The sequence below is a fragment of the Chelonoidis abingdonii genome, chromosome 13 (assembly GCF_003597395.2).
Source record: "Chelonoidis abingdonii isolate Lonesome George chromosome 13, CheloAbing_2.0, whole genome shotgun sequence".
Classification (NCBI taxonomy): domain Eukaryota; kingdom Metazoa; phylum Chordata; order Testudines; family Testudinidae; genus Chelonoidis; species Chelonoidis abingdonii.
The window spans coordinates 11156017-11180945 of record NC_133781.1 but is presented as its reverse complement, the minus strand read 5'-3'; the positions used below and the strand labels follow the sequence as shown (position 1 = coordinate 11180945).

General features: G+C 43.5%; 1 protein-coding gene across 1 annotated transcript; it reads right to left on the bottom strand.

Moving 5' to 3' along the window:
- TEKT3 (tektin 3) lies at window positions 1-23481 on the bottom strand. Its single transcript, XM_032777078.1, has 8 exons — window positions 23399-23481; window positions 17753-18360; window positions 15920-16003; window positions 8754-8824; window positions 7474-7617; window positions 5483-5705; window positions 3610-3764; window positions 1-342 (listed from the first exon to the last, which is right to left on the bottom strand). The coding sequence occupies exons 2-8, from the start codon at window positions 18329-18331 to the stop codon at window positions 126-128; spliced, it is 1473 nt and encodes a 490-aa protein (XP_032632969.1). The 5' UTR covers window positions 18332-18360; window positions 23399-23481; the 3' UTR covers window positions 1-125.
- Between the last annotated feature and the right edge of the window lie 1448 nt (window positions 23482-24929).

Sequence of the window (24929 nt, the reverse complement as noted above, 5' to 3'; positions counted from 1 at the left end):
AGTGCATCCTGTAATACATGAAAATATAACCTCATATTATTAAAACTCTGTAGTGCCACCAAGGAAACCCTTTCCATATATGCTTTCATTAATCAGCGCAGGAGCAGCTTCAGGGCTATATTGGCCTATGTGTACCCCACCAGCCTAAGAGTGTTGGGGAAGGTCTTACGCATCCCCATGCACTTCTCCTGATCAATGAACAGGGAGTTGGCTTTGACAGCCAGGTCATGCTCCAGATTAGATTTGGTGTGGACCAACATCTGCAAGGTGTCCTCTGCATCCCTCAACCTCTGCTGAAGGCTCTGGATGGTGTCATCGATTTCATGGACTTCATTAACCAGGCTAGAAGACAACAATAGAAAAAAAGATATTCTAGTAGATTCTAGGATGGAAATAGTCCTATAACTAGGTATGTTCCTGGCAAGGCATTATTTACAGGGCTTTTTGTGCCGTTAAATACCATCTTGGTTACATTCTGAACGTATTACATGTACATGTTTCTGACTTAAGACTGATCCTGGATCCTACTGAAGACAATGGCAGAACTCCTTTTGCCTTCAGAGGGGGGTGGGGTTAAACAAACAAACAAACTGCTCTCAAACTCTAGTGATACATGGAGACAACTCACGCAACAGACAGCGCCGTTTAGAAAAGTGATGGAAAGCTGTGGTTTCCTGTTCTCATTTTGTTTTTCTGAGTTTTTCCTTGTTTGCACATGCGCGTACACACACACACACACACACACACACACACACACACATGCACAGTGTAAACAATGAAAAACAGCAGAATTTAAAAATTAAAGAGCAGAATATGAATGATAGATGAATAAAGACATTCAGGATGCCAAGAGAACAGTCAGTGAAATAATTTTAGTTACAATGACTAAACAGAGTTTACAGTTGTCTTGCAGATCTTTACATTGACTCACTGCAAAGATGCACTATTGTTAGTTATCTCAGCACACCGGCTGTGTTGTGATGTATTGGGTGACTGGTGTGATGGGTTGGAACGGTCTAGCATTAGGGTGTTTTAGTCTGTGATTTGGGAGACCCACGTTCTATTTGTAAGGGGACTCTTGTCCCCTTACTAAAACTGAGTGGAGCTCTTTTGGTTGGCTAACTCCTCGTGCCAAAATAAAGTGGAAGGGTCAATGGGAAATCAGGACTCTGAGACTGACAGTCCTCAGGAACAATGGGGAGAAGCCAATGCCCCTGGTCAGCCTGACTGACAGGGTAGGCAGGTTAATCAGGGAGTCAGAAGGCCTGGGGCAGGGGCCAGGAGTCCCATCCTCTGTGTGAGCTGGAATTGTCTGGTTCAGACAGAGTGGGGCCGAGCTATGGAGAAAGCAGGGGTCTAAGCTGAGCTGGGGAGCAGAGCCCTGCCAGCTCCAGAAGGGCCAGAAAAGCAGACCCTGTGCTGGGAGCAGAGCTGCAGCCACAGAGCCAGAGACACAGCCCAGGGAGAGCAGACCGTGTGCTGGGAGCAGGGCTGCAGCCACAGAGCCAGAGGGGCCAGCGAAGCAGCTCAGGGGGCTGGAGGCAGAGCAGCAGCATCAGTGCTGAGGCAAAGTAGAGCCAGAGCTAGAACAGTGGGGCTGGAGCTGGAGCAGTCTGGAGCCAGGGGCTGTGAGCAGCTGGGGCCAGCCAAGGGGGGCCCTGATCAAAGGGCCCAGTGCAGAAAGACACCCCCAGCCAAGGGTCCTTGCAGGCCAGACTGGGAGGGGCATCTTAACCCGATGAGGGGCTGATGCTGGGAAGAAGAGTCCCACTACCCAAAGCCCGGAGGTGTGTGGCCACCATCAGAGCAAGTGTCCAATCCACAGCATCCCTGCAGCACAGTCAGGGCCTGAGAAGAAGGCCTGGGACCTACAAGGAACAGACATCTGACAAAGTGCGTATTCACCCACGAAAGCTCATGCTTCAATATGTCTGTTAGTCTATAAGGTGCCACAGGACTCTTTGCTGCTTTTACAGATCCAGACTAACACGGCTACCCCTCTGATAAGGAGCAGACTGTGAACTGCCTGACATTCCAGAGACACTGTTTGTAATGCTCCCTGCCACACAGCAGGGTGATGTGTCTTCCTTTAACCTTTCTCATTTTTCCTTATTCTTTTTTTAAATTAATTGCTGATTAAATAAATTGTATTTGCTTTAAATTGTAAGTAATGATTAGTGGGTCAGGGAAGTGTCCAGTGCAGAGAGAGCACCCCAGAGTAGGGACACCCTAGCCCCTGTCCTAGGTGACCACAGCCAGGTTGGGGGTTGAACCCCCCAGGAATCCTGGGCCCAGACTTGTTGGGGATAGAGGGACTCTGCCAGACAGGAGAGTGGAAGGGGAGTCTACGAGGACAGGGAGGCCCCTGAGTAAAGGAAGTGGGAGTGAGGACTCAGAATCTTCCGCTAGCCCATTTCACTGGGGTAGTGCAGAAGCCAGGAAAGTTCCCCACAACAGTGGGACCATTCCCCCGCTTACATATTCCCTGCTCTGTCATAGGCTTACTATGTGAGCTTGAGCAAGTCACTTAGTTTCTCTGGGACTCTGTTTTACATCTGTACAACAGAGATAACAGCATTTCTCTAACTCACGTTGTCAGGCATTAGGGAGGCTCTTTGGTTAAGTCTAAGCAGCACTATTACATGAAGGACCAGATTGTGCATGGTCCTTGCACAGATGAACCGAGGAAGGGTGTTTTTGTGCACAGAACTCAGGATGGACTCAGCTCTCCTGTGGTAACTGACCAGAGCAGACACTCATTGGAGTACAGTTATAAGGAACACAATGCAGTCTAGGGAGCCCCACTGCGTGGGGGGTGCAGCCCTGCCCGTGTCAGATATCTGATAAAGTCACTGAATCAAGACTGGGGGTGAAATTCTGGGCCTAGTGAAGTCAAATGGCAAAACTCCCATTGACTTCAGTGGGGTCAGCATTTCATCTGAGGTTGATATTAGGAACTGGGCTGTGGAAGCCAAAAAGCTTTAGCTGGAATATCAATGAAAAGAGACAGGCCAGGGAGGAAGTAACAGCCAAACCTCCTGCTGAAAGGACAGATCAGGCCCCAGCAGCACCTTTGGAGACCCTAGATGCCCTCCCCAGCTCTCTTCTAGGCACTGGACTCCTCTGCAAGAGGAGGTTTAGTTTTGAAAAAGAAACAGCCAAAACACTTCCATAGTTAAAATACTGAGTATTGAAGGCCCTATCCTGTCAAGTACTGAGTGCTTCAGCTAGTGCTGAAGTCAATGGGGGTTAAAGATGCTCTGCATCTTAAAAATAGCAACATGGCCACTCAAGAATCTTCTTTAGTGTCTCTCTTATAAGGACAAAAACCATTAATGTTCTCCTTTGGAGGTGGAAAGGTTTGCATGAGGTTAGCACCACACCACACAAAGCCTAGGAAATTAGCTTACTTTACTAGTAACATCAGGTTTCAGGTAAGAACATAAAAACTGAGCTGTATTAACTTCTATTTGTCATCTTGCAAAACTGTGAATGCTACAGTGCCCTGACAGCACTGAAACATTGGTGGAATGGCTGGTGGCTTGTAACAACCACTGCATGGAATCATGTTGCCTTAAATATAGCAGTAAACCTGAACTCCTGCCTTACCGTAACTGGGTGGAATCCCGGCACAGCTCCACGTTTGGCCGCCGTGTGCGCTCGTCGAGGCGGGTATGGGCCACCTTTAATGGCGGCCCTTTGTCTCTGATGGCTTTTCGAATGGCTGCTATCGTCATCTCTGTTTGGAAGATTTCTTGTAGTGTCTAAGATTAAACAAAACCAGCCCATACACAAATGAACGTTGCTATTTAGAGAATACATTTTTGTATTTTCTCTTGCCCCCTCAAAATTCCATCACTTAGCGGGAGATCCTAAATTCCACAAGCAGCCAACATTATACCCAACACAGCCTCTGTATTTTACACTACAGCTGGTTGACATGTTTACATTTTGATCCATATTCACAAGCGAGGAGAAAGCGAGGGAAATGGCTTGCCGTGAGAATAATATTTACAAAGGTGACATTGATATTGGGCTCTCTCCAATCCCACTGATGTCACTGGCTCCCCTGCTAATGGCCAGAATGGGAGCAAGATCAGGTGCACGCAGAACTCTAGAACTCCTGCCAACAGAGTGAGGATCTCTTTTTTTAAGGCTTATCTTTAGAGAAGGTATCCAGTTAACACTGGTGACTGGATACTAAAAATCCGGTTACCGCGGGAACCCGCGCCAGCTGTGGCTGTAGTTTGAGCTGGCATTGTCCAGCCAGAACTATTGCCCTTCCCATGTACAGACGCTCCCCAACTTATGCAAGGCATTCCGTAAATCAAATTTTGCATAAGCTGGGAACGTATCTGCAACTATTACGCCAAAAAAAAAAAAAAAAAAAAAAGCTTACGGAACTTTTAAGTGAGGATTTCCGTAAGTCGGGTTTGCATAACCCAGGGAGCGTCTGAATAAGGAACGGATTCTCACACATTTGTAGGAAAAACAAAACAAAAGATCCCATTCTGGATATCAGTACTTTAACTTCTACAGTACCTTCGAGGGGCTTCAGATTTATGAGGCACTGTTTTCAATACTGTATTGAACTGAGATGCACAGGCAACCAAGTTCTTTCCTCATGCTCAGCCTAGTTCCACAGGCCAATGCATCTTTGTACTTTTAAGGGGTTGCAAAAGCACTGGAAGAAGCTCAACACACAATGTTGTAGGTTTCTCCTTCCCCTCTCCCTCAAGGATTTTAAATCCACTTCTTAGCAGGCTACGATAGAAAGACTGGCTAAAGGCAGGTTCTGTCCATTTGCTGGTTCTCTAACAGTTCAATCCACCATCAAAGCACCTCACGTTTGATTTCTTTTGAGTTTCATTCCAAAAACTTAAAGCTAAATAAACCTGAAGTTAGTCCTCATTTTTTCTGCCCCAGCTCAAACTAACTTCTTTCCCAAGTGGAAAATCTTGGGTAAGCGTGGAATGTGATTCGAGAAGGGAATGAGAACATGGGCCAATTCCTTCTGACAGTTACACCTGCGTAGCCTTATTGACAGATTTTCACACAAGAATAGATTTTGGTCTGTTCTGCTTTTTCACACCTGGTATAAGCACTATTTCAACAACAACAACAAAGGCAACAAATAAATACATTCTACATTCCCCCTACCCCATTTTTTGACCAGTTCTATTGTGAAGTTAAAGAATCTACTCTGTGGCTCCGATTTATAAGCAACAACCTTGAGGAAAGCCTAGAAAGTTCAGATTTAGGTTAGATATTAGGAAAACAGCACTGACTATATAGATAGTTAAGCACTGGAACAGGTTACTAGGGAGGTTGTGGAATCCCTGTCATCAAGGGTTTTTAAAGAACAAGTTAGACTAACACCTGTCAGGGATGGTGTAGATTTACTTAATTCTCCCTCAACCCAGAGGGGATGGTTTAGAGGACATCTTAAACTCCCTTCCAGCCCTACTGTTCTATGGATTACCTTAGCCAGATGTGTCTGGATCTTATTTTTGGCATCCGCTGTCTCAGAGATGCGATTAGTGAAAGCAACGTTCACTCTGTTGAACTGGTTCCACATCTCGTTTGCAGTCACAACCAGCAAGTTTTCAATATCATCCCTCAGTTTGGAGGAGGCAGCTCGTTCACTCTGGGAGCGGAGAATATTATCATCTGTAAACTTGGCCCAGGACTCTGGCACAGAGATCCTGGGAAAACAAAATCAGAGGCATGCAATAGCATAACGTAGCTAAGGCTGACTACAGGCAACTGCATATTCTATTCGGGAGGAAGTTGGATAAAAATGATCCTTGCTGGAATCTGTGATCCTGACTCTGCTGCATAAAAATTAGAATATCCGGCTACAGTTCATTCATAACGCTGATCTTTATCATTCAGACAAATATAAAGTCTGCCGTATTCATGAAGAGAGCTCCACATACATAGTCTTAAATGGTGACTTTTGGATCATGTTAAAGATTTTAATAAAACCACATATTTCTAAACAGTTTGAGTATGTTCAAGTCCAGGGGACACAAGTTACAATCAACTCACTCCAACCAGTAAGATTTATAGCAACTTCACACTGAATAAATAGTACATGGAGTTCTTCCTAGTCATTTCTGTTTATTCAGAGTGAAATCCATCCCTGTGCAAAGGGTCAGAACAAGGCTGATGCAACCCTTAAATCCCAGGTAAGATGGGGGGAGGGATAGCTCAGTGGTTTGAGCACTAGCCTACTAAACCCAGGACTGTGAGTTCAGCCCTTGAGGGGGCCACTTAGGGATATGGGGTAAACATTAGTACTTGGTCCTGCCTAGTGAAGGCAGGAGGCTGGACTCAATGACCTTTCAAGGTCCCTTCCAGTTCTAGGAGAAAAGTATATCTCCAGTAATCATTTCAGACATGCCAGCCTGCTGCACATCTCATCCACCATCTGTGAATTTGATCAGCTTTGGGCTCCATTCATTTTGGTTGTTATTCTGCTGCTCATCCAAATTCCTCTGGCCCCAGTAGGGAGGTAATCAATTGACATTTAAAGATTAAATAAATCTATTCCAGCTCACGAAGAACACATGTACTAGTGAACATTAATTTACTCCTTTAGCCCTCTGCCAGCTATGGTACAACCATCCATGTACTGATTTATATCCTCTTTCATTCACTGCTCTAATAAAGAGCAGAACTATATCTCAAGATCAATGCTCTTTCTTTCACTTCATTCCCATTTTGTTTATATGATGCCCATTACCAGGTCTTCTTTAGGAAGCAATCAAAACCAACAGCCTTTTCTAAGTGAAGGTTGCAATTCAGATTTAGTGGGCTGTAGATCAATGCTGACTTATATAGCTATAAAATATATATAAAAATATTTGAAAAATAAATGTGAAGTTTAACAACTGCATCACAGACCAATAGCTAATACATGCATGTTAAACCCAACAATGTCACTTTAAATTAAGGCTAGGATTTTTTCAGCCACCCAAGGGATTTGGACACAGAATTTCATTAATTTTACTCAGTTGAGTTTCTCACTTAGGCAGCTTTGGAAATCTCAGCCTGAGTGTCTCAAGTTAGGCTTTACATGAACTTTACTCTTCCTCTCTTCTTCTGCCTCCTGCCTCTGTTCTAACTCTCCCGTGTTCAAACCCGCAATCTCCCTCCTGTATCATACAGGAAGGCTTATATCCTGCCCACACTGTAATCTTTTGGTTACAGTGCACTCAACAGAGTCATTATACACTTAAGAGACTGTACAGTTTCCACTGATTGTTAAAACAAGTGCGCTAAAGCGACACGCAGCTGTGGTCTGTGTGTGTTGGGGGAGGGCACGTAGCAGTCCATAATAAAGGGAAAGTTGACCTCTCCTGCAAAAATCATCTCAGTAGTTTCAGCCAAAGGGCTGGATCATGCAGGTAGAACCTTTTCTATCCAGTCCTGTGGCCCAAACAGCTTGAATTCTCAAGGTATACTTACGTAGCATCAACCCGCTCCACTCCTCTGTAGTAACTGATGCCATCAGAAGTGTTCCTTAGATGGTGACACTTGTCATCGATCCGGTGAGCTGCTTGCTTATCACTGAGGTCTTTCTCCAGCTCGTGCTGGGCTGCCCTGTCAGAGCTGTAACATGAGAAAAACCATTATTGCAGAGTAAATAATGATGAGTATAACAGGCCACATCTCCAGCTCTGGGCAATCCCCTTCTGCACTACCCCAACAAGACAAAGGAGACTTAAAGTTGCTCTAACGGGTCCAAGAAATGATGAGAGGGCAGAGCTCATGGAACAGACCCTAATGGACAAATCCATGGAGTAACCCTACAAGTACTTAGCACCAGAGACCAGTTCAATCCCAGGTGGCCCAAGAACTGGGGGGAAACAGAAGAGTGGTTCAGAGGTACCTTTACTTATCCCATCAGCCCAACTGACGTCAAGCACAAGATTGCTAGTATTTACTTAGCATAGGAATATAATTCAAAAGAAATGGAAGAGTTTACTATTTCTGAATGACCCAAACAAGAAGAACATGCCTGTTAGAAGAGGATATAATGACACCTTCCACTTTTATAGCACCTTTAATCTGTGCATCCCGAAGCATCATACAAACATGGATCAATTCAAGATGCACGAGACCCCTGTGAGCAAGATCAGTGCTATCTCTATCTTCAGATGAGGAAGATGAGGCATAAGATCACATAGCAACTCAATGGTAGAGCAAGGAGTAAGAATTATGTCTTTTGACTCCTAGTAAAGTTCTTTAGTCATTAGATGATGATATTCCTGCAACAGAATGTAATATATGAAGGAATGATCTGGCAGCTCCAAAATATCCCTGGCCTGTTTCATGTATCCCTTTAGAAGGACATTTCAGGCCAGATTGTCTAAAGAGCACAGCTTCTATTTACGCACCAAAACAAATGGCCAGATTTCTAAGAGAGCTCAGCACTTTGGGTGAATGAGCTCTTTTGGAAACCTTGCCCTAGGTCCACAGCAAATATTTCTTACCCATGGTGGTGTATCTCTCTAAGTGAAGCTACTCTTATTAAAAAACAACACTGCATCATATCCTTTGGGTCTACACCAACTTGTTCAACAATTAGATCAAATTTAAACACGAGCTGAGCAACTGTTAAGTGTGCAAGACATTTTTCCGCCATAAGCTGTATTTTGGAGTGGGGAGGGGATTTGCTGAGGTGTTTACATTAGAAATTAGAATATAATGCTACTAAGAAAAGTTGAGGTGAAACTCTTCCTTACGCAAGCTGGGCTATCGCCTTATCCAGGTGGCGTTTCATCCTCTCCTGACACGACTTGATGACGTCAACTTCCTGGTCAATTGACAAAAATCAAAATTTTGTCAATGTCCTTGCTTATGAATTCAGGTAACTTTCATTCTGAAACCCTCCCTCATGCGCCGACGTGGCCTCCTTGAACTCGGGGTTTAGGCACGCAGTAGTGACCTTGTGCTGTGTGCCTGCTACTCCTTATACCCCAAGTGAGCATGCAGGAAGTGTGGAAGGACTAAGCAAAGCCTTAGCTTCATCCCTCCCATACTCTAGGCAGTACAGCTGAGCCAGCACAATATGTGCGCAGTGATGAGGAAGTAACTAGAGTCCTATTCTTGACTCTGCCACTGACGTGCGGTGTGAATTTAGGCAGTCACTGCTTGGGTCCAGTAACAAATTCCTGCCGTGTTGGAGCAAGCTGGGTGCAGGGAGCAACAGTTGTATCCTTGGGCAGCTCCTGGTATGGGGCAGCTATGCACTGCCCCTGATCCAGGTGAGGTGTTGTTTCACAATCAAGCCCTACATGAAATGTTTTTGTTCACACACAATGAAACACACATTCTGCATGGATATAGCACCTTCCAGAGGATCTTAAAGGACTTTGCAGACGTTCCTAATGTATGTGGATTGTGGCTAGTCCTTATGTCCCCAGTTAGGGGACAATTCACTGAAAACGGGGTAGATAAATACAGAGAGGGGAAGGGAGTAGATGGAACCATGGATCCATCTCCCACTGTATACAGGCCAATATGTTACACTCCTCATGGGGTGTTGCAGTTACCCCCACCAGCATAACTGAGGAGCTCTGACCAGGATCGGTCTCCTGGTGGGCTTGACTTTGTTACAGTTGTGTTAAAACATGACCGTGAGGAGTCAAACTAGCTAATGTGATGCTGAGCATGGCTTTGCAGTCAGTGTTGACAAGTTACGTTCAGCATCCTGCCAGCTAGTCCTGAGTATACCCTGATGAAGGCAAGGCCTAGACAGAATGTCTCCCAATGCTTCTCCTTTTAATCTACATGAGTTTACTCAGGCTGACCATTCATCTGATTACCCTCTACACACTGAGGTTCGAATTTCACATTAGTCTCATGGATTTCCAACCACTGTACCTTACTTGCTGTCTTTGGCAACTGGTCTAATTTTAATCACTGTATTTGGGTGCATGGCATTTATGATGTACCTCCCTGCCATATGGCAGGGATAGCTAATTCTGCGATGACAGAAGAAGCACACTCCTATGTTTCCAGATGAACATGCCACAATGATACATAGCTATCCACAGTCAGAAATCAGGAAGATATTTTCTTTGAAGTCACACAGTCAGTAGTACAAGAGTTATGGCATTAGCATTAGCTTTCACTGCCTGAAAACTGGATTGCAAAACATTTTTCCCATGCAGACATCAGTGTGGAGTCCCAAGTATAGAGACAGATTCTTAGCCGGTGTAAATCTAGTTTGCTCCCACGTCAAGCAATTGAGCTACCTCTACATACACCATCTGAGAATCGGGCTTATTAGCTCCCAGAATGCCTTCTCCTCCTATTGTCAGAGGTGAAAGTAAGCCGATATGGCATACCAGCAAGAGCCAGTATGCTGTGCCGGACTGGACCGGCTTCCCCAGGCTGGCGATGTAAAGGGCCAAGGGCTCCCTTCAGTGGCTGGAGCCATGGGCCCTTTAAATCGCCCCTGAGCCCCAGGGCTCCGAGATGCCTCTGCAGCTGGTAGCTCTGGGAGTGATTTAAAAGGCCCAGGTATTTAAAGGCCCCGTCTCTTCCAGTCAAGGCCATGCCTCTTCCAGTTGAGGCCACGCTCCCTGCTCAGAACTCCAGCATACCACTAAGTCCTTTAAGTTACTTTCACACCTGCCTATTGTCCAGAGATAAATCACATATTACTCCTGGGTGATTCTGCACCAAAATATTAAAAATTCTGCAAATTTTATTTCTCAATAAATAAACCTGTCACACTGATTTCAATTGTTTTGGTAAGTTATTTAAACTACAAAACAGAAAAAAGTCACAATAACTATTCAGCATTTCCTAAATACATGAAAGTTAAGTTACAAACACTTGGTAACTAGTACCCTGCATTCCAGTTATAATCCTGGATTTTCATTTAAATTACATTACAGAAAACTAAGCAGAAAAAAAAAGTAGAATGTAATTTTAAATTGCTCAGACTTTCACACATGAAAGTTATACATTTTGCTAATCATTGTCCTGGATCTGGCTAAATACTTTGGGAAATACTTGGTTCTGACTGTCCTGACATTTTATTGACTGCTTAGACAATGTTTTATTTGCCCTTAAAGTCTTTTTTGTTAAAACGGGTAAGTAAAATAAATCCTGAGCTGTAATCGAACCCCATTGTGCCACTTTGGCACAGGAAAAAAGTGAGCGAGAACATAGCTCTTCCTGGCTGATTTCTGTACTGTCATTTATAAGGCTTTACATCACTCTGGCAATGTAGGGGCCTTAAAACTTTTACAGGTTTTATGCTCCTGAGGGAATTGACTGAGAATGGGAACAGTTAACTAATCATAGGAACATTAACAACATGACTATGCAGGCAGGCTGCTATATTTCTGCCTCAGGGAATGAGATCAATTAACCATCAACAGCAACATTAACAAAATGGGTTATTGTTTTTTTACAAAAGCTATTTTCTTTCATTTAAAAACAAAATTTTCACTAACATGATACTAATATGTAATTAAGATTTTTGTCAATTGTCAAGAAGTTATAGACATGTTACTATGCAGGCAGGCAGCTACATTTCTACCTCAGAGAATGAGATCAATTAACTAGTAGGAAGACTGCTACATTTCTGTCTTGGGGTCAGAGCCTTCTTAGTGCATAAAAAAAGACCTACCCCCGCTCCACGAGTTTCAGTAGCAAGTGAGAGGAAAGAGTCTCTCTCGCTTGTTGGCCAGCCCTGGCCCCTGATGGTGATCAATGTCTCCCCCGCAGGAACGCACCCCCAGACCCTCTCCCCCCGGCAGCGATTTGCGTCTCTGAGGCTGCTTAGAACAGAAATATAGGGGCCATATGAATTGGGAGCACAGAATTCTGTCAGGAGTAACCATTTTATTCTGGATCCATAGCACACAGCTGGATTTTTCTAACTTTGATTAATAGAAATTTCCTTGTTTCCTTGTACTCCCCCATCTGTCTCTCTTGGCTTATACGTCGATTGTAAACCCTTTGGGGCAGGGACCATCTTGTTGTTCGGTGTTTGTACAGCACCTGGCACAGTGGGGTCCTGTACTAGGGTTCCTAGGTGCTACTGCAATACAAACAATAGAAATTCTTTCTAACTATGCTATTGCCTTTAACTCAGTGAAAGGAGAAGAAGGGCCTGTGTTGCCAACTCTTGTGATTTTGCAGAAGACTTGTAATATTTGCTATGTTTCTAAAAGCCCCAGCTCTTGGAGGCAGGTAATTAGGTTTGAATCTAAAATTTCATAGTTTTTCAAAACAAATTCTGAGCCCTCATGGTAGTGGAGGAAAGCTGGAAAATATGCTCCAACTCCTCTGCAAGCCTCAAAATTCAGAAGATAACAATAAAAAGAACTGAACTTTGATTTTTTTTTAATACAACCTCATGATTTTTGGTGACCTGACTCATGAGGAAAAAAATTCTCTCAATGAGCAGTTCACTTGCAGTACCTGGGGCTGCAGTTTCAGTTTCATGAGGTCTCTCCAATCACTCCCTATTTCACTGAACTTTGGATTAGGATTCTACCTTCAGTCGTAGAGTTGTTTGCTTTTTACATGACAAATATAATATAAAGGAACCACATGAGCACAGTGGGGGCACATAACCATGTTTAATAAACATCCATCAACATACAAAGCCTAGCTGTACACATACACTGCTGCTCTGGCAGGTGCTGATGGCTTCTGAAACCCGAAACACAGAGAGCACTGCTAGAGGACTCACAAACTATTTAAAGAGCTACTTCCCAATTCTGATGCACTCTAAGGGGACGCAGCTATTCAGCGGTTAAATTTTCAATGTGACTCTCTCTGTTAAGAATGTGTTGTTTCCTTATGATGAAAGCATCCCCCAGAAACAGTATGGCTGTGTGCTATTTGCCTATATAAGTTGACATTTACCGAGGAACAAGCGACCAAGTGGTTTGGCCAGTGTATGGTCTACAAAAACATGCCTGGGGTTTGTGATCTGTGTGGATTGGCAGGAGCTGGAAATACCGTGAAAATGGACTCTCGGTCACTAGGCCTGGTCCAGCTTACACTGATGTCAATGGGAGTTTTTCCACGTATATTAATAATCGCAATTGAATTGAAACTTTAGGGTGAAATCCTGTTCCCATTGAAGCCAACAGCAAAACTCCCACTAATTTCAATGGGGGCAAGAGTTCACCCTTAGGCTGGAATTTTCCACAGCACTCAGCACTGGCCTAAATGAAGATCATAGCAAACCTTCAATTGACTTCAATGGGAGTAAAGTTAGGCCAATTCTACGTTCTTTCTGAAAATCCTGCCAACAACAGGACCTCCTATAAAGAGATAAGGGTGCTGAGGTAATATCTTATATAACTTCTGTTGGTGAGAGAGACAACAGAATTTGGTCCAATACGAGATATTACCTCACCCACCTTGTCTCTCTCTAATATCTTAGAGAGACATAGCTATAACTACACTACATGGAACCTCCTACAAGTATGCCATGGTGCAGCTACCTCGTATGTCTCTCCAGAAGCCAATTACCCACTTTTACTGTGTCAGACAGACCTTCTCTTCATGCTGGGTCCTGGCCTCTTGTGAGCTTCTTTATTTAATGGATGGAGGAGGGGGGAACAAATGCAAAAGCTCTCTAAAGAAGTTCCACTTGCAGGTAGAGACCATCCCTGGAAGATTTCAAAGATGAAAGTCTTTGAGTACTGGAGTAAGTGGGTTACAACAGGAACTTGTGATGTTGCACTCCATAATGTTTTATGGAAATATGCTTATGAGTGTAAATATGATGTATCTGAAATATGCTTTATGCAAAAGGTCTCTTGTAAAGTATCATTAAAAAGCTTATAATCTACTGAGTGTGTTCATCCTACTGGTATAAAGGTATCATTCTTGTATCTGAAACTAGGAATATGAAGTATAACTCTGAGGTCCTATTGTAAATATGCAAAGTGTGGGTCCTTAATGGTGGTTTAGAATCTTGATGGCTCCCACTGACTAGGATAATTGACTGTAAATGGCTCTGTTTATCTGTGAGCCTGCCTGGGTATGTAATGAAAAATGAGGTCTTACAGTGATATGTGACCATGTCATGTGATACTGGAATCCATCTTAAACCTGGTGCTTTTCCATTTAGAAGGAGGAGTGGGGACCCAGAAAGACAAAGGATTCCCACCTTGTGCCAAAGCTATAAAAGGGGGTGGAGCAGGACAAAGGGGGTCCCAGTCATGAGAAAGACCCTGCTTTTCAGCTAAGATGCCTGCTGGAACTAACAAGGACTGTACCAGGGGAAAGGATTGGGCCCAGACTAGGAAGGAGTCTAGTCTGTGAAAGAAGCTTATTGGAACACCTCTGAGGATGAGATATTATCTGTAATCAGTTTCTTAATGTATTAGGCTTACACTTGCATGTTTGTTATTACTTGGAACCACTTAAAGCCACTTTTTATACTTAATAAAATCACTTTTGTTTATTGATAAAGCCAGAGTAAGTGATTAATACCTGGGAGAGCAAACAGCTGTTCATCATTCTCTATCAGTCTTATAGAGGTCGGACAATTTATGACTTTACCCTGTATAAGCTTTATAGAGAGAGAAAAATGGATTTATTTGGGGTTTGGATCCAATTGGGAACTGGATGTCTGGGTGCTGGAGATAGGTGACCTGCTAAGCAGTTTTTGGTTAAAGTCTGCAGCTTTGGGAGTGTGGCTGACCTGGGTCTGTGTTGCAGCAGGCTAGTGAGTCTCGCACAACAAGGCAGGGTTCTGGAGTCCCAAGCTGGCAGGGAAAATGGGCTCAGAGGTAGTCTCAGCACATCAGGTGACAGTCCCAAGGGGTTCTCTGTGACTGAACCTGTCACAGAACTAATCTGCAATCTTAAGTACAGCAGTTCTTAGTGCAGAATCTACTACCCTCCTTATCCCACTGGTAGTTAGATGTATTTAGTCTCTGTTATGTTGGAAAATGAAGGAAAATGTCTTGTATAACTGATTTGGTATGTTAACTAAAAACAAGTAATATTATTGGTGGATGAGGGCCAACATAAAAAAGAGTTGTCATCCAGCTTCATCAGATATCTGTATTCAGATGGTTAGTTAAATGTTCTGGTGACTCAGTGTTAGCACTGAAGGTGCTCAGAAACCATACAACAGGGTAGATGGACGGACAGACAGAGGGGTGTGTAAAAGGAGAGACAGGATAGAGCAAGCCTGATCTAAAGCCTACTGAAGTTGCAGTCAATGAGAGTTTATTGATTTCAGTGGCCTTTAGGCCAGGTCCTTAGTTAGTATGTTTTATGCTTTTCTTAACAGGTAATTATTGCTGCTGGATCAGTCTCTCCCATGATAAAACCTTCAGGAAAGGAGTTGTCCTATTGTCATTCATGCTGGCATGTGCCTTGATGCCTGCCCTGAAACTTGGAAGATCCCCAGCACTTTGCAGGAGGTCAGACTATCCACATAGAGGCTCCATTCCTCTCAGCTGGCACTGCGCCGCCAGTACAGCCACATTACTGGAGATTCCCTCTGGAAGTGGCTGGCCCTGGGAGGCCGCTTAAAGGACGATCATCATCGAGGAATGGGACTCAGGCTGAATCCTTTTTCCTTACATCAGCTCTGCACAGAGCTGACATGTTTCCCAGCCCTGCCCCTTCTCTCTAGCCCAATCCATGAGTGGATCTCCTCTGTGGAGTTGGAGGAAAGGGTGGATCGTGCTGCAGAGGCAGCTGAACCCCACTACTCCATATAGGAAGGCTGATGACTGCATGGAGAGGGTCCCCTCCATGAGTGGATCTTGGGGATCTGGACCGTAGTAAGTATAAGGAGAAATGATGAGGACATGTGTTAAAGCTACAACACCGGGTACTATCGGTCAGCACAGAGCTGTCTTTACAGTTAAGTGCCCCATTCCCTATTTAGGCTGCTAAGAAAACTTACTGTCAACAGCTGTTTTTCCACATCGTCATGGACTAAGTCGATTCCCATCCTCTTCTCTCGATGAAGTAAGCACTCTTGAGCTACCTGTTTGGTAAAAAAAATATAGCTGTCGACTATAAGGTGACCAATAAAATTACACCAGAGAGCTCTGGAAAAGTTCCAATTGCTTAATGTTAGTGCTGTTCAAAGGTAGATGTTTATCACACTGCAATATTTAGTAATGGCAGTAATCTTTGCACTTAGAATGGGAATTTTTCTTTGGAACACATCTTCCTTTGGGTTAAGAAAATCTTTCAAGACACACAAAAGTACCTATTTGCCATATGCTGATGTGTTACTGATAATAAACAACCAAGCTAAAATAGCCAAGTGATCAAAACATAAAGGACACACCACATGATCCATTGTCTACAGCCAAGCTCTAAGATACAACTGTATTTGCTCCAATCCCTCAGACAGAGATAAACACTTACAAGATCTCTATCAAGCATTCTTAAAACTACAATACCCACCTGCTGAAGTGAAAAAACAGATTGACAGAGCCAGAAGAGTACCCAGAAGCCACTTACTACAGGACAGGCCCAACAAAGAAAATAACAGAATGCCACTAGCCATCACCTACAGCCCCCAACTAAACCTCTCCAGCGCATCATCAAAGATCTACAACCTATACGGAAAGATGATCCTTCACTCTCACAGATCTTGGAGACAGGCCAGTCTTAGCTTATAGACAGCCTCCCAACGTGAAACAATACTCACCAGCAACGCACACCATACAACATAACACTAACCCAGGAACCTATTCTTGCAACAACACATCTACCAATGTGATATATGCCATCATGTGCCAGCAATGCCCCTCTCCAATGTTCATTGGCCAAACTGGACAGTCTCTACGCAAAAGAATAATGGACACAAATCTGACATTAGGAATCATAACATTCAAAAACCAGTGGGAGAACACTTCAACTCTGTAACCACTCAGTGACAGACTTGAAGGTGGCAATTTTGCAACAAAAAAAACGACAAAGGAGACTGCAAAAGAGAGACTGCTGAACTCGAATTAATATGCAAATTAGATACAATTAACTCAGGCTTAAACAGAGACTGGGAATGGTTGGGTCATTACACTAATTGAATCTATTTCCCTATGTTAAGGTCTCCTCACACCTTCTATGGGTCATCTTAATTATCACTTCAAAAGATTTTTTTGTTCTCCCGCTGATGATAGCTCATCTCATTTGATTAGACTCTTCCTGTTGGTATGCATACTTCCACCTTTTCATGTTCTCTGTATGTATGAATATCTCCTGTCTGTGTGTTCCATTCTATGCATCCGAAGAAGTGAGCTGTAGCTAACGAAAGCTCATGCTGAAATAAATTTATTAGTCTCTAAGGTGCCACAAGTACTCCTGTTCTTTTTGTGCATACAGACTAACATGGCTGCTACTCTGAAACAAAACATAAAGGAGCACATACATCTCTGGTGTAGCACCAGTTGAACTCAGAGAAATGCCTCCAGGCATGAATTTGGCCTGATCTGAGCCTTGCAATAAGACATTGTAAATTGTGACCTTAATTAGGATTTTTCATGTAGTACATGAGAAAATATTTAGTTAAGTAAATACTGTTCCTAACTGCTCAACAGGCATTGGATAGGAAATGTATCAGATGGCAAGGGCTTTGTTTATCTCCAGCTTGGCTAAGGGCCTCTTAATAAAAGACATTCAGACATAACCAGCTCAAATGAAACTTAACTAGATATTTGAATGGTTGCAGATGGGGAACTGATAGGCTATAACCCATCACAGCATTTATCAATGAAACTGATACCTGGAGAGGACCTTCTGTTTCAGCCAAGGCCCTTTCCAATCGTTTCTTCATGTCTGTAAGAGCATTGGTCTCCCCAATCATCTCGTCTATCTCGTGGTTGAGCTCTGATTTCCAAAATACTATATCATTGACCCGTTCTCCCAAATTTTTGGTAGTGTCCGTCTGGGTTTTCCTTGTTTGCTGATCTTTGTCCTGGATCATGCGGGATGTGTCCACTCTTAGCCTCTCTGCGCTGTGCCGGGACGTCTCTGACTCTTTGTAATTGGTCAGGTTGGATCTGTACCAGTCATCAGGGGTATACCTGGTGAAAAGCGCTGTTCTATTGGAAACAAAAGGAAGCATCTTGCTTTGGGTTAACCCTTGGGAGCTTTTGGAGGAGGGAGCCAAAGTAGGAGTGATGGCTGCTACTTTATAATAAGTGCTGGGTCGCCATGGAAGGCTCAAGCTACGGGTCAAAGAGTAGTGAGGGAACTGGTTCTTATAGCTCGATGCCATGGTGCTGATAGCTGGTAGAAAGTTAGTAGGTGTTGGTCTTGGGTGGGCGTAAGTTGCCGTTAAAGTAGAGCCTACAAGTTCCATGACAGAAAACTGCTATTCGCTTTTACTTCCTGCATAAAACAAACACAAAAAGACAACAGAGAATGATCCCATTTAGCAAGATCCCACTTAGTCGTAACAACACCTCTTCCATAAACACATGCAACTCATAATAAAAACACCAACATGTACAATATTTGAGTATCAGAAAGACAAGCCTAAAACTCTCGAAAGCAAAGGCCTATCTCACCGTGCCCCATATATTTGGATATAGGAAGACTGAAGTTTCCTAGCCTGATCTACAGTAAAAAGTAAGCTTCACCTCGCTACGCCACTCAGGGGTATGAAAAATCCACACCCGAGTGATGTAGTTAAGCCAACTTAACCCCCAGTGTAGACAGCGCTAGGTCAGCCTAGCTATCACTGCTTGGGGAAGTAGATTACCTACACTGATAGAAAAACTGCTTCCACTGGTGTAGGTAGTGTTTACACTGAAGCACTACAGTAGCACAGGGTTTGAAGTGTAGACAAACAGTTATTGCTCAGTGTCACTTATTGAACTAAACCAAGGGCCATATTGTGCCATGACTTTTTAAGCAGAACTCCCTACTGAGTAGAATAGGAAGTCCTGCTTACAAACTGATAGCATTACACACTCCCAAACCTTTACTGCTGTCCACAATGCACAGTTAACAGAGGTGCAGAAGCAATGGCTGTATTTTATTATGCCTCATTTATCATCAGTAGATCCTGATTTTGCAAACCCTGCCTTACATATTATGATTATTGCCCTAGTATCTAGGAGCTGCAGTCATGGGACCGGGACCTGTTGTGCTGGGAGCTGTATAAAACACAACAAAAAAAGACAGTCCCTTCCCCAAAGAATTTACAATTAATTTAATTATAAGAGAGGAGACAACTGGAGGATACAGATACAGATTGGGGAGCCAAGGAAACCATGTGTTTTATTTTACTTATCTGAGTAACTCCATTAAAATCAACAGGGCTACTCAGATACTTTAAATTAAGCATGCACATAAGTGTTTGCAGGATTGGGGCCTCAGGGACAAACCCACAAGTTCCATAGTTTTCAGTAGGAGCAGTCTCTTCCTTATATGTACTCATATGTACTCAGGGTGTGCAGGATAGAAACTGCACAGAACTCCTAGTTCCAACATCTGCAATAGTGAGCAACAATTTAGCAAGCAGAAAGTGCACATGCTCAACTTCCAGAACCTAAATGCAGTGTTGCTAAGGTGGAGCAAGGCAAGCAAACATTTTTTTTTGACTTGCAAGGAGAGAAAATTTGATGTCAAAGTCACCAACAGAGAATAAATATATTTGAAAACAGAAAAAAGAACAATGACCTGAAGATCAGCCTTTTCACGTTTAACCATTGTTACACTTCAAAAGTCATTTGAATAAATGTTCCCCCACTGTCACCCTGGAGTGAATGACCCCACAGGAGGGTTTTTGGGGCGGGGGGGGAGGTAGGGGAAGGAATAGGGGGAATTTTGTTTCAAGTAACTGCATACTGTACTGTGTTTGCTATTGTTCTTTTCACTTTGAGGTCATTAACTAATTGTGAATCAGTAATATAATACTCATGGCATTCAAAAGGTGAATACTTACTTGTGTGCAATACCTATAATCCATTCACAAACACACTGAGGGGGGATGTTGTGCTGATGGGGAATTCTCTTATGGTTACAAGAGTTGATTTGCTGGTTTAAATAAAAAGGGACTTTTGGCTGCCCTAGGGAGAAAGTAAACGATCCTGTACTTGAATCAACAATCTACAGCAAGAGGATGGACAATATTGTCGACAAAGCTACAGTATTTGTAGGAGTTCAAGATAGAAAATGTGTTCTCCAGAATTTGTTCCTTACAGTTTAAATAAAACCCCTTCACATATTAAACCTGTTCCAATATTAATATTCTACAAACAACATCAATAAGTTTATTTTTTGATGTATTTGTATTGGGTAACTCCTAGGAGCCTTGTAACTGCCCCTTGTGGGAGGTGCTGTACGAACACAAAACAAACGAACAGTCACTGTCCCAAGCAGGGTGACCAGACAGCAAATGTGAAAAATCGGGACATGGGGTGGGGGGTAATAGGAGCCTATATAAGAAAAAGACCCAAAAATCGGCATTGTCCCTATAAAATCGGGACATCTGGTCACCCTGGTCTCAAGGAATTTATAATCTAAGGGTACGTCTTCACTACAGCTGCTACAACGGCACAGCCACAGTGCTGCAGCTATGCCACTGTAGCACCATAATATAGATGCATCCTACAGGGACAGAAGGCGGTAACTAGGTTGATGAAAGAAACATTCTTTAGGCCTAGCTGTATCGACACCGGGGCTAGGTCAACCTAACCACGCTGCTCAGTGTGCGCCATTTTTCACAGGCCTGAAAACGTGACTAAGTCAATCTTATTTTTAGGAGTAGATCAGGCCTAAATAATAAAGGCCCTGATTCAGGAAAGGGTCCCTGTTCAGGAATGGTGCTTAGCCTAAAGCATAACTTTAATAGGATTTGAGTGCAATGGAACTTAAGCACTTGCTTCATGTTAAGCATGTGCTTAAGTGCTTTCCTGAACAGGGATAAACATAAGCACCTACTGAGGTGTTTTTCTGAGTCAGGACCAGAGAGGAGAAGAGATGTGCTGTAGCACTATTTTCATTCTAATGATCCTGCACTGATACAATGCCTATTAGCCACATGGATCCTAAATCACTGTACAAAGTGAATAGCCCTTTGTGCAAGCTACACACCAAACATGCACACACACACATATACGCATGGATCTACCCACCAATGAAGTGGAGCCATCTCTAGGGAGTGAAGAGTAGTAGCTATTTAACAATGCATCACAATGGAGGGTATGTCTACACAGGGAAATGACTTTATTCCTTAAAAAGCGGAGTGATACCAGAATAACGTCACTTTTATTTCAGAACAGAGTGTCCAGGCAAGGAGTTATACTGGCATAGTTATAGCAGTATAATTGTTCCACTACACCTATGCTGGCCAATTTCCCCATGAGAGAGACTGGTTTATATTTAAAGTTCTAAGCCTCTGAGGAGGGAGGGTTTGAGTTTTAGTCACCTCAGCAACAACGGAAGAAAACCTGTTCCTTCCCAGGAGCAAAACCAATAAATCCCGATGATTTATAACTGAAATTCATAAGAGGGAATAGACAGGAGACACACAACATGCTTGAAGCAGCAGACTAAGAAAAATATCATATCTTAATATATTTAGCAAATGATAATGCACATCAGAAAAAAAATAGAGGAATGAGGGGGTCAAAATAGGGTCCACTGAGTGCCACAAAAAAGGTAGCTTACAGACCTGATTCAGATCCAACATACACTGTTGTACATCAGGAGTAACACCACTGAATTCACTGGACCAGACACTCTGCTAGCCCGTTGATTTCAAAGGAGCTATGATGATTTTAAACCAGTTGAGGATCTGGCCCTATGGAATTATGCAGATGTAAAAAGTGTGAGATCAAAATCACGCAACATGGAAGGAAAGTCACATGAAAGCCTAGGATGCTGCTATACTAATCAATAATAAACATCTCGAACTCATCTTTGGGGTGCTCAAATAAATGTTGCTTTAGCAGAGCAAAATATTATTATTACTAATGAATGCTTCCTAATATAAATGATATGGAACATAATACTGCAAATGATCATGCAAACCAGTGAAAACTAGTGAGGTCACGGAAGGCGAAAAGGACATTCTCTGAGGCCAGGAAACTATTAAACTTCAGAGTCGGGAACAGAACGTTTGGACTGGAAGAGGAAGGCAGTAAGCCACACACAGGTCTGGAAGCTGCTGTAGTCCCAGGTAAATGCTGTACATATTTGCAAATGTCTGGAAAGAGCGACTAGGTAACCTAATAGGTCATTTCCATCTCTAGCTTCTATGAGAATGTTTTGATGTGCTTAGTGAACAGTGCTTGAGAAGTTCAAAGTGTTATTAGTAGCAATAATAAATAGCAGGTAACTTAGCAAATACTAATACAAACCACAGAAAAATAGAGAGAGATGAGTAAGAGGAGGGAAAGTACATTCCCTGCATCTGTGAAATGATTGAACTTTAATGCCCACCCCTTTTGGCTGCCTTGGTGTGTGGATGCTCAACCTAAGACACTTACTACATGATCTCGAGAGGTGCTGTTGAGTTGAGATCAACAGAAGCTGTGGGTTCTCAGCCTCTCTGAAGAATCAGGATCAAAGTGTCTCAAACTGGAAATCCAAAATTAGCAAAAACTTTTCAAAATGTGGTCCTCTGAGCTGGCTGTTTTGGCAAGGATTAAATTCCATGGCCAACTCCCACTAATCAATTACTGCCACCGCTTTGTCCCCCTATTATGGACTCTCCCTGTCCCCACTGCACATCTTCAGACCTTGGAAACAAATAGTTTTGGAGTCTGGAGGACAATTTTTATGACTTTTCCCTCCTAATAAATGCTTGTCCTTCCCCTGTTGACATAGACATTTAGAGAGGGAACAGATGGTTTGGGGAGTAAAGAGAGCTACGTTGCCCTGGTTCCCCCACTAAAAGTAATATCCTTCCCACATCTCTGTATGACCCACTCCCCAAAACTACTAACCCATCTACTCCCCCCTCCCCCACAGGTAAATAGCTGCACCTCCTCAGCCCTCCAAACACATACATGGGGTGCAGAGCACTTTCTTGGGTTGGGGAATAAGTTTCCCTGGATTCTATTCCCCCCACTAGCTTGTCTGTATGAACATTAACAGTATCTCCTTGTCCCCCACTTCACATATGCAGATTTAGTTTCGGGGAAGGGAGATTTTTGGGGAGTGGCCAGGCTAAATTCCCCTGACTCCCTCTCCACTACATTATTGCCTCCCCTTCTCTCCCCCCTTGAAGCTCACACAGGCTGGGCAGTGACAGAGGAGCTGGATTCCTGTGCTGCCCAGATGTTTGCTGGGCCCCTTTCAGTTTGTAGGTGCCCAGCAGCCCCTGCCAGGTGCTCCGTCCTCACTGTCTCCCCGAACCTCCTTGCAGCCACTGACTGGGGGGCTCCTGGATGGCAATGGAGATGCAGGCACTCACCCGTCTGCTGGCTACTGCTGAGAAAGGAGGGAGCCTCCTGCATGCACAGGCTGCTTGCAGATCACTCAGTGATGAGCAGCTTTCCCTCCTCCTCCTCCTCCGCTTCTATGCCCACCCCCTTCTTTGTGACACACAGAATCCCAACCCCACCCATTGGCCAAGAGGGGATGAAAGGGGAGGGAGCGAGGAGGAGGGAGCGTTGCTAAGGACTCACAAGATGCTTAGTAACCAAATTCTCTTCAGGAAGCCTGGCTGGCCTGGGCATCTCCTTGAACTTGGGGCTGGGAAGATAGTGGGAGCACTGGGGGGCATCACTGTACAGCCCTGGCAAGACACCACGTCCTTCTCTGCTATCAGTGTAGACAGTATTTGAATAAAACATTCCTAGTTCTTAAAAGCACTTATTAAAAATCCTGCTGAAACCACTTACAAGCAAAACACACCCACAGCATAACTTTGGGGCGGGTCCTTGCTAACTTCTATTTTCCCATTTTACCTCTGGTTTCTGCTCACACCAGTAAGTTCAATTTCCCATACTTCTCTACACTTAAGCTAACTTCCAGTCAAAGCCTAATTTCTATTAAACGTAGTCTATAGGCAACAGCAGGCAGGAGGAATTAAATTTATTTTAGTTTATTGCTTCAGGTAAACTATCTGGCACTCTGGTAGGAATGGGGATGAATGTCAGATTAAGTGACTGTTTGTAGTGTTGTTGTAGCCATGTTGGTCCCAGGATATTAGAGAGACAAGGTGGGTGAGGTAATATCTTTTATTGGACCAGAGAAAAGCTTTTGAGGTACACAGAGCTCTTCTACAAGTCTGTGTACCTCAAAAGCTTGTCTCTTTCACCAATTCAGGCTGTGACAATGAAGTGCAAAGTGGAACAATAACAGCTATGTGGGTGAAACTGGACAAACACTATGCTCTCAAATTAATTCACACAGAAAAATGATAAAATACAAAAACCATCATATCACCTGTGAGTGCACACTTTTCACAAAACAGTCATTCCATATCTGTCCTCTCAGTCTTCATCCTGTACAGCAGCATCAAAAGACAAGCCTGGGAGCTACTTTTCTAAAACTAAAATCATGGTCTTAATAAAGACACTGGATATATGGCTTATTACAACAATCTATAATCTACCAACTCCTCTTTTTTGTCTTATGCCTGGAGAGGTGTTAATGGGCCACTTCACCTTGAATTGGCTCTGAGAGTGTTGACTAGACTACTTATGCTAAACAATTTGTTCTACCTTGTATTTAGTTGTGACACATCATCTGAGGGTATGGCTACACTTGAAATTTCAAAGCACTGCCGTGGCAGCGCTGGGAGTGTGGTCAGAGCACCAGCGCTGGGAGAGAGGTCTCCCAGCACTGCACGTAAACCACATCCTCTACAGGTGTAGCTTGCACTGATTACACTGAGGGCATGGCTACACTTACATTTTTGCAGCGCTGGTAGTTACAGCTGTGGTCGTACAGCTGTGTAGGGCCAGCGCTGCAGTGTGTCCACACTGACAGCGACCAGC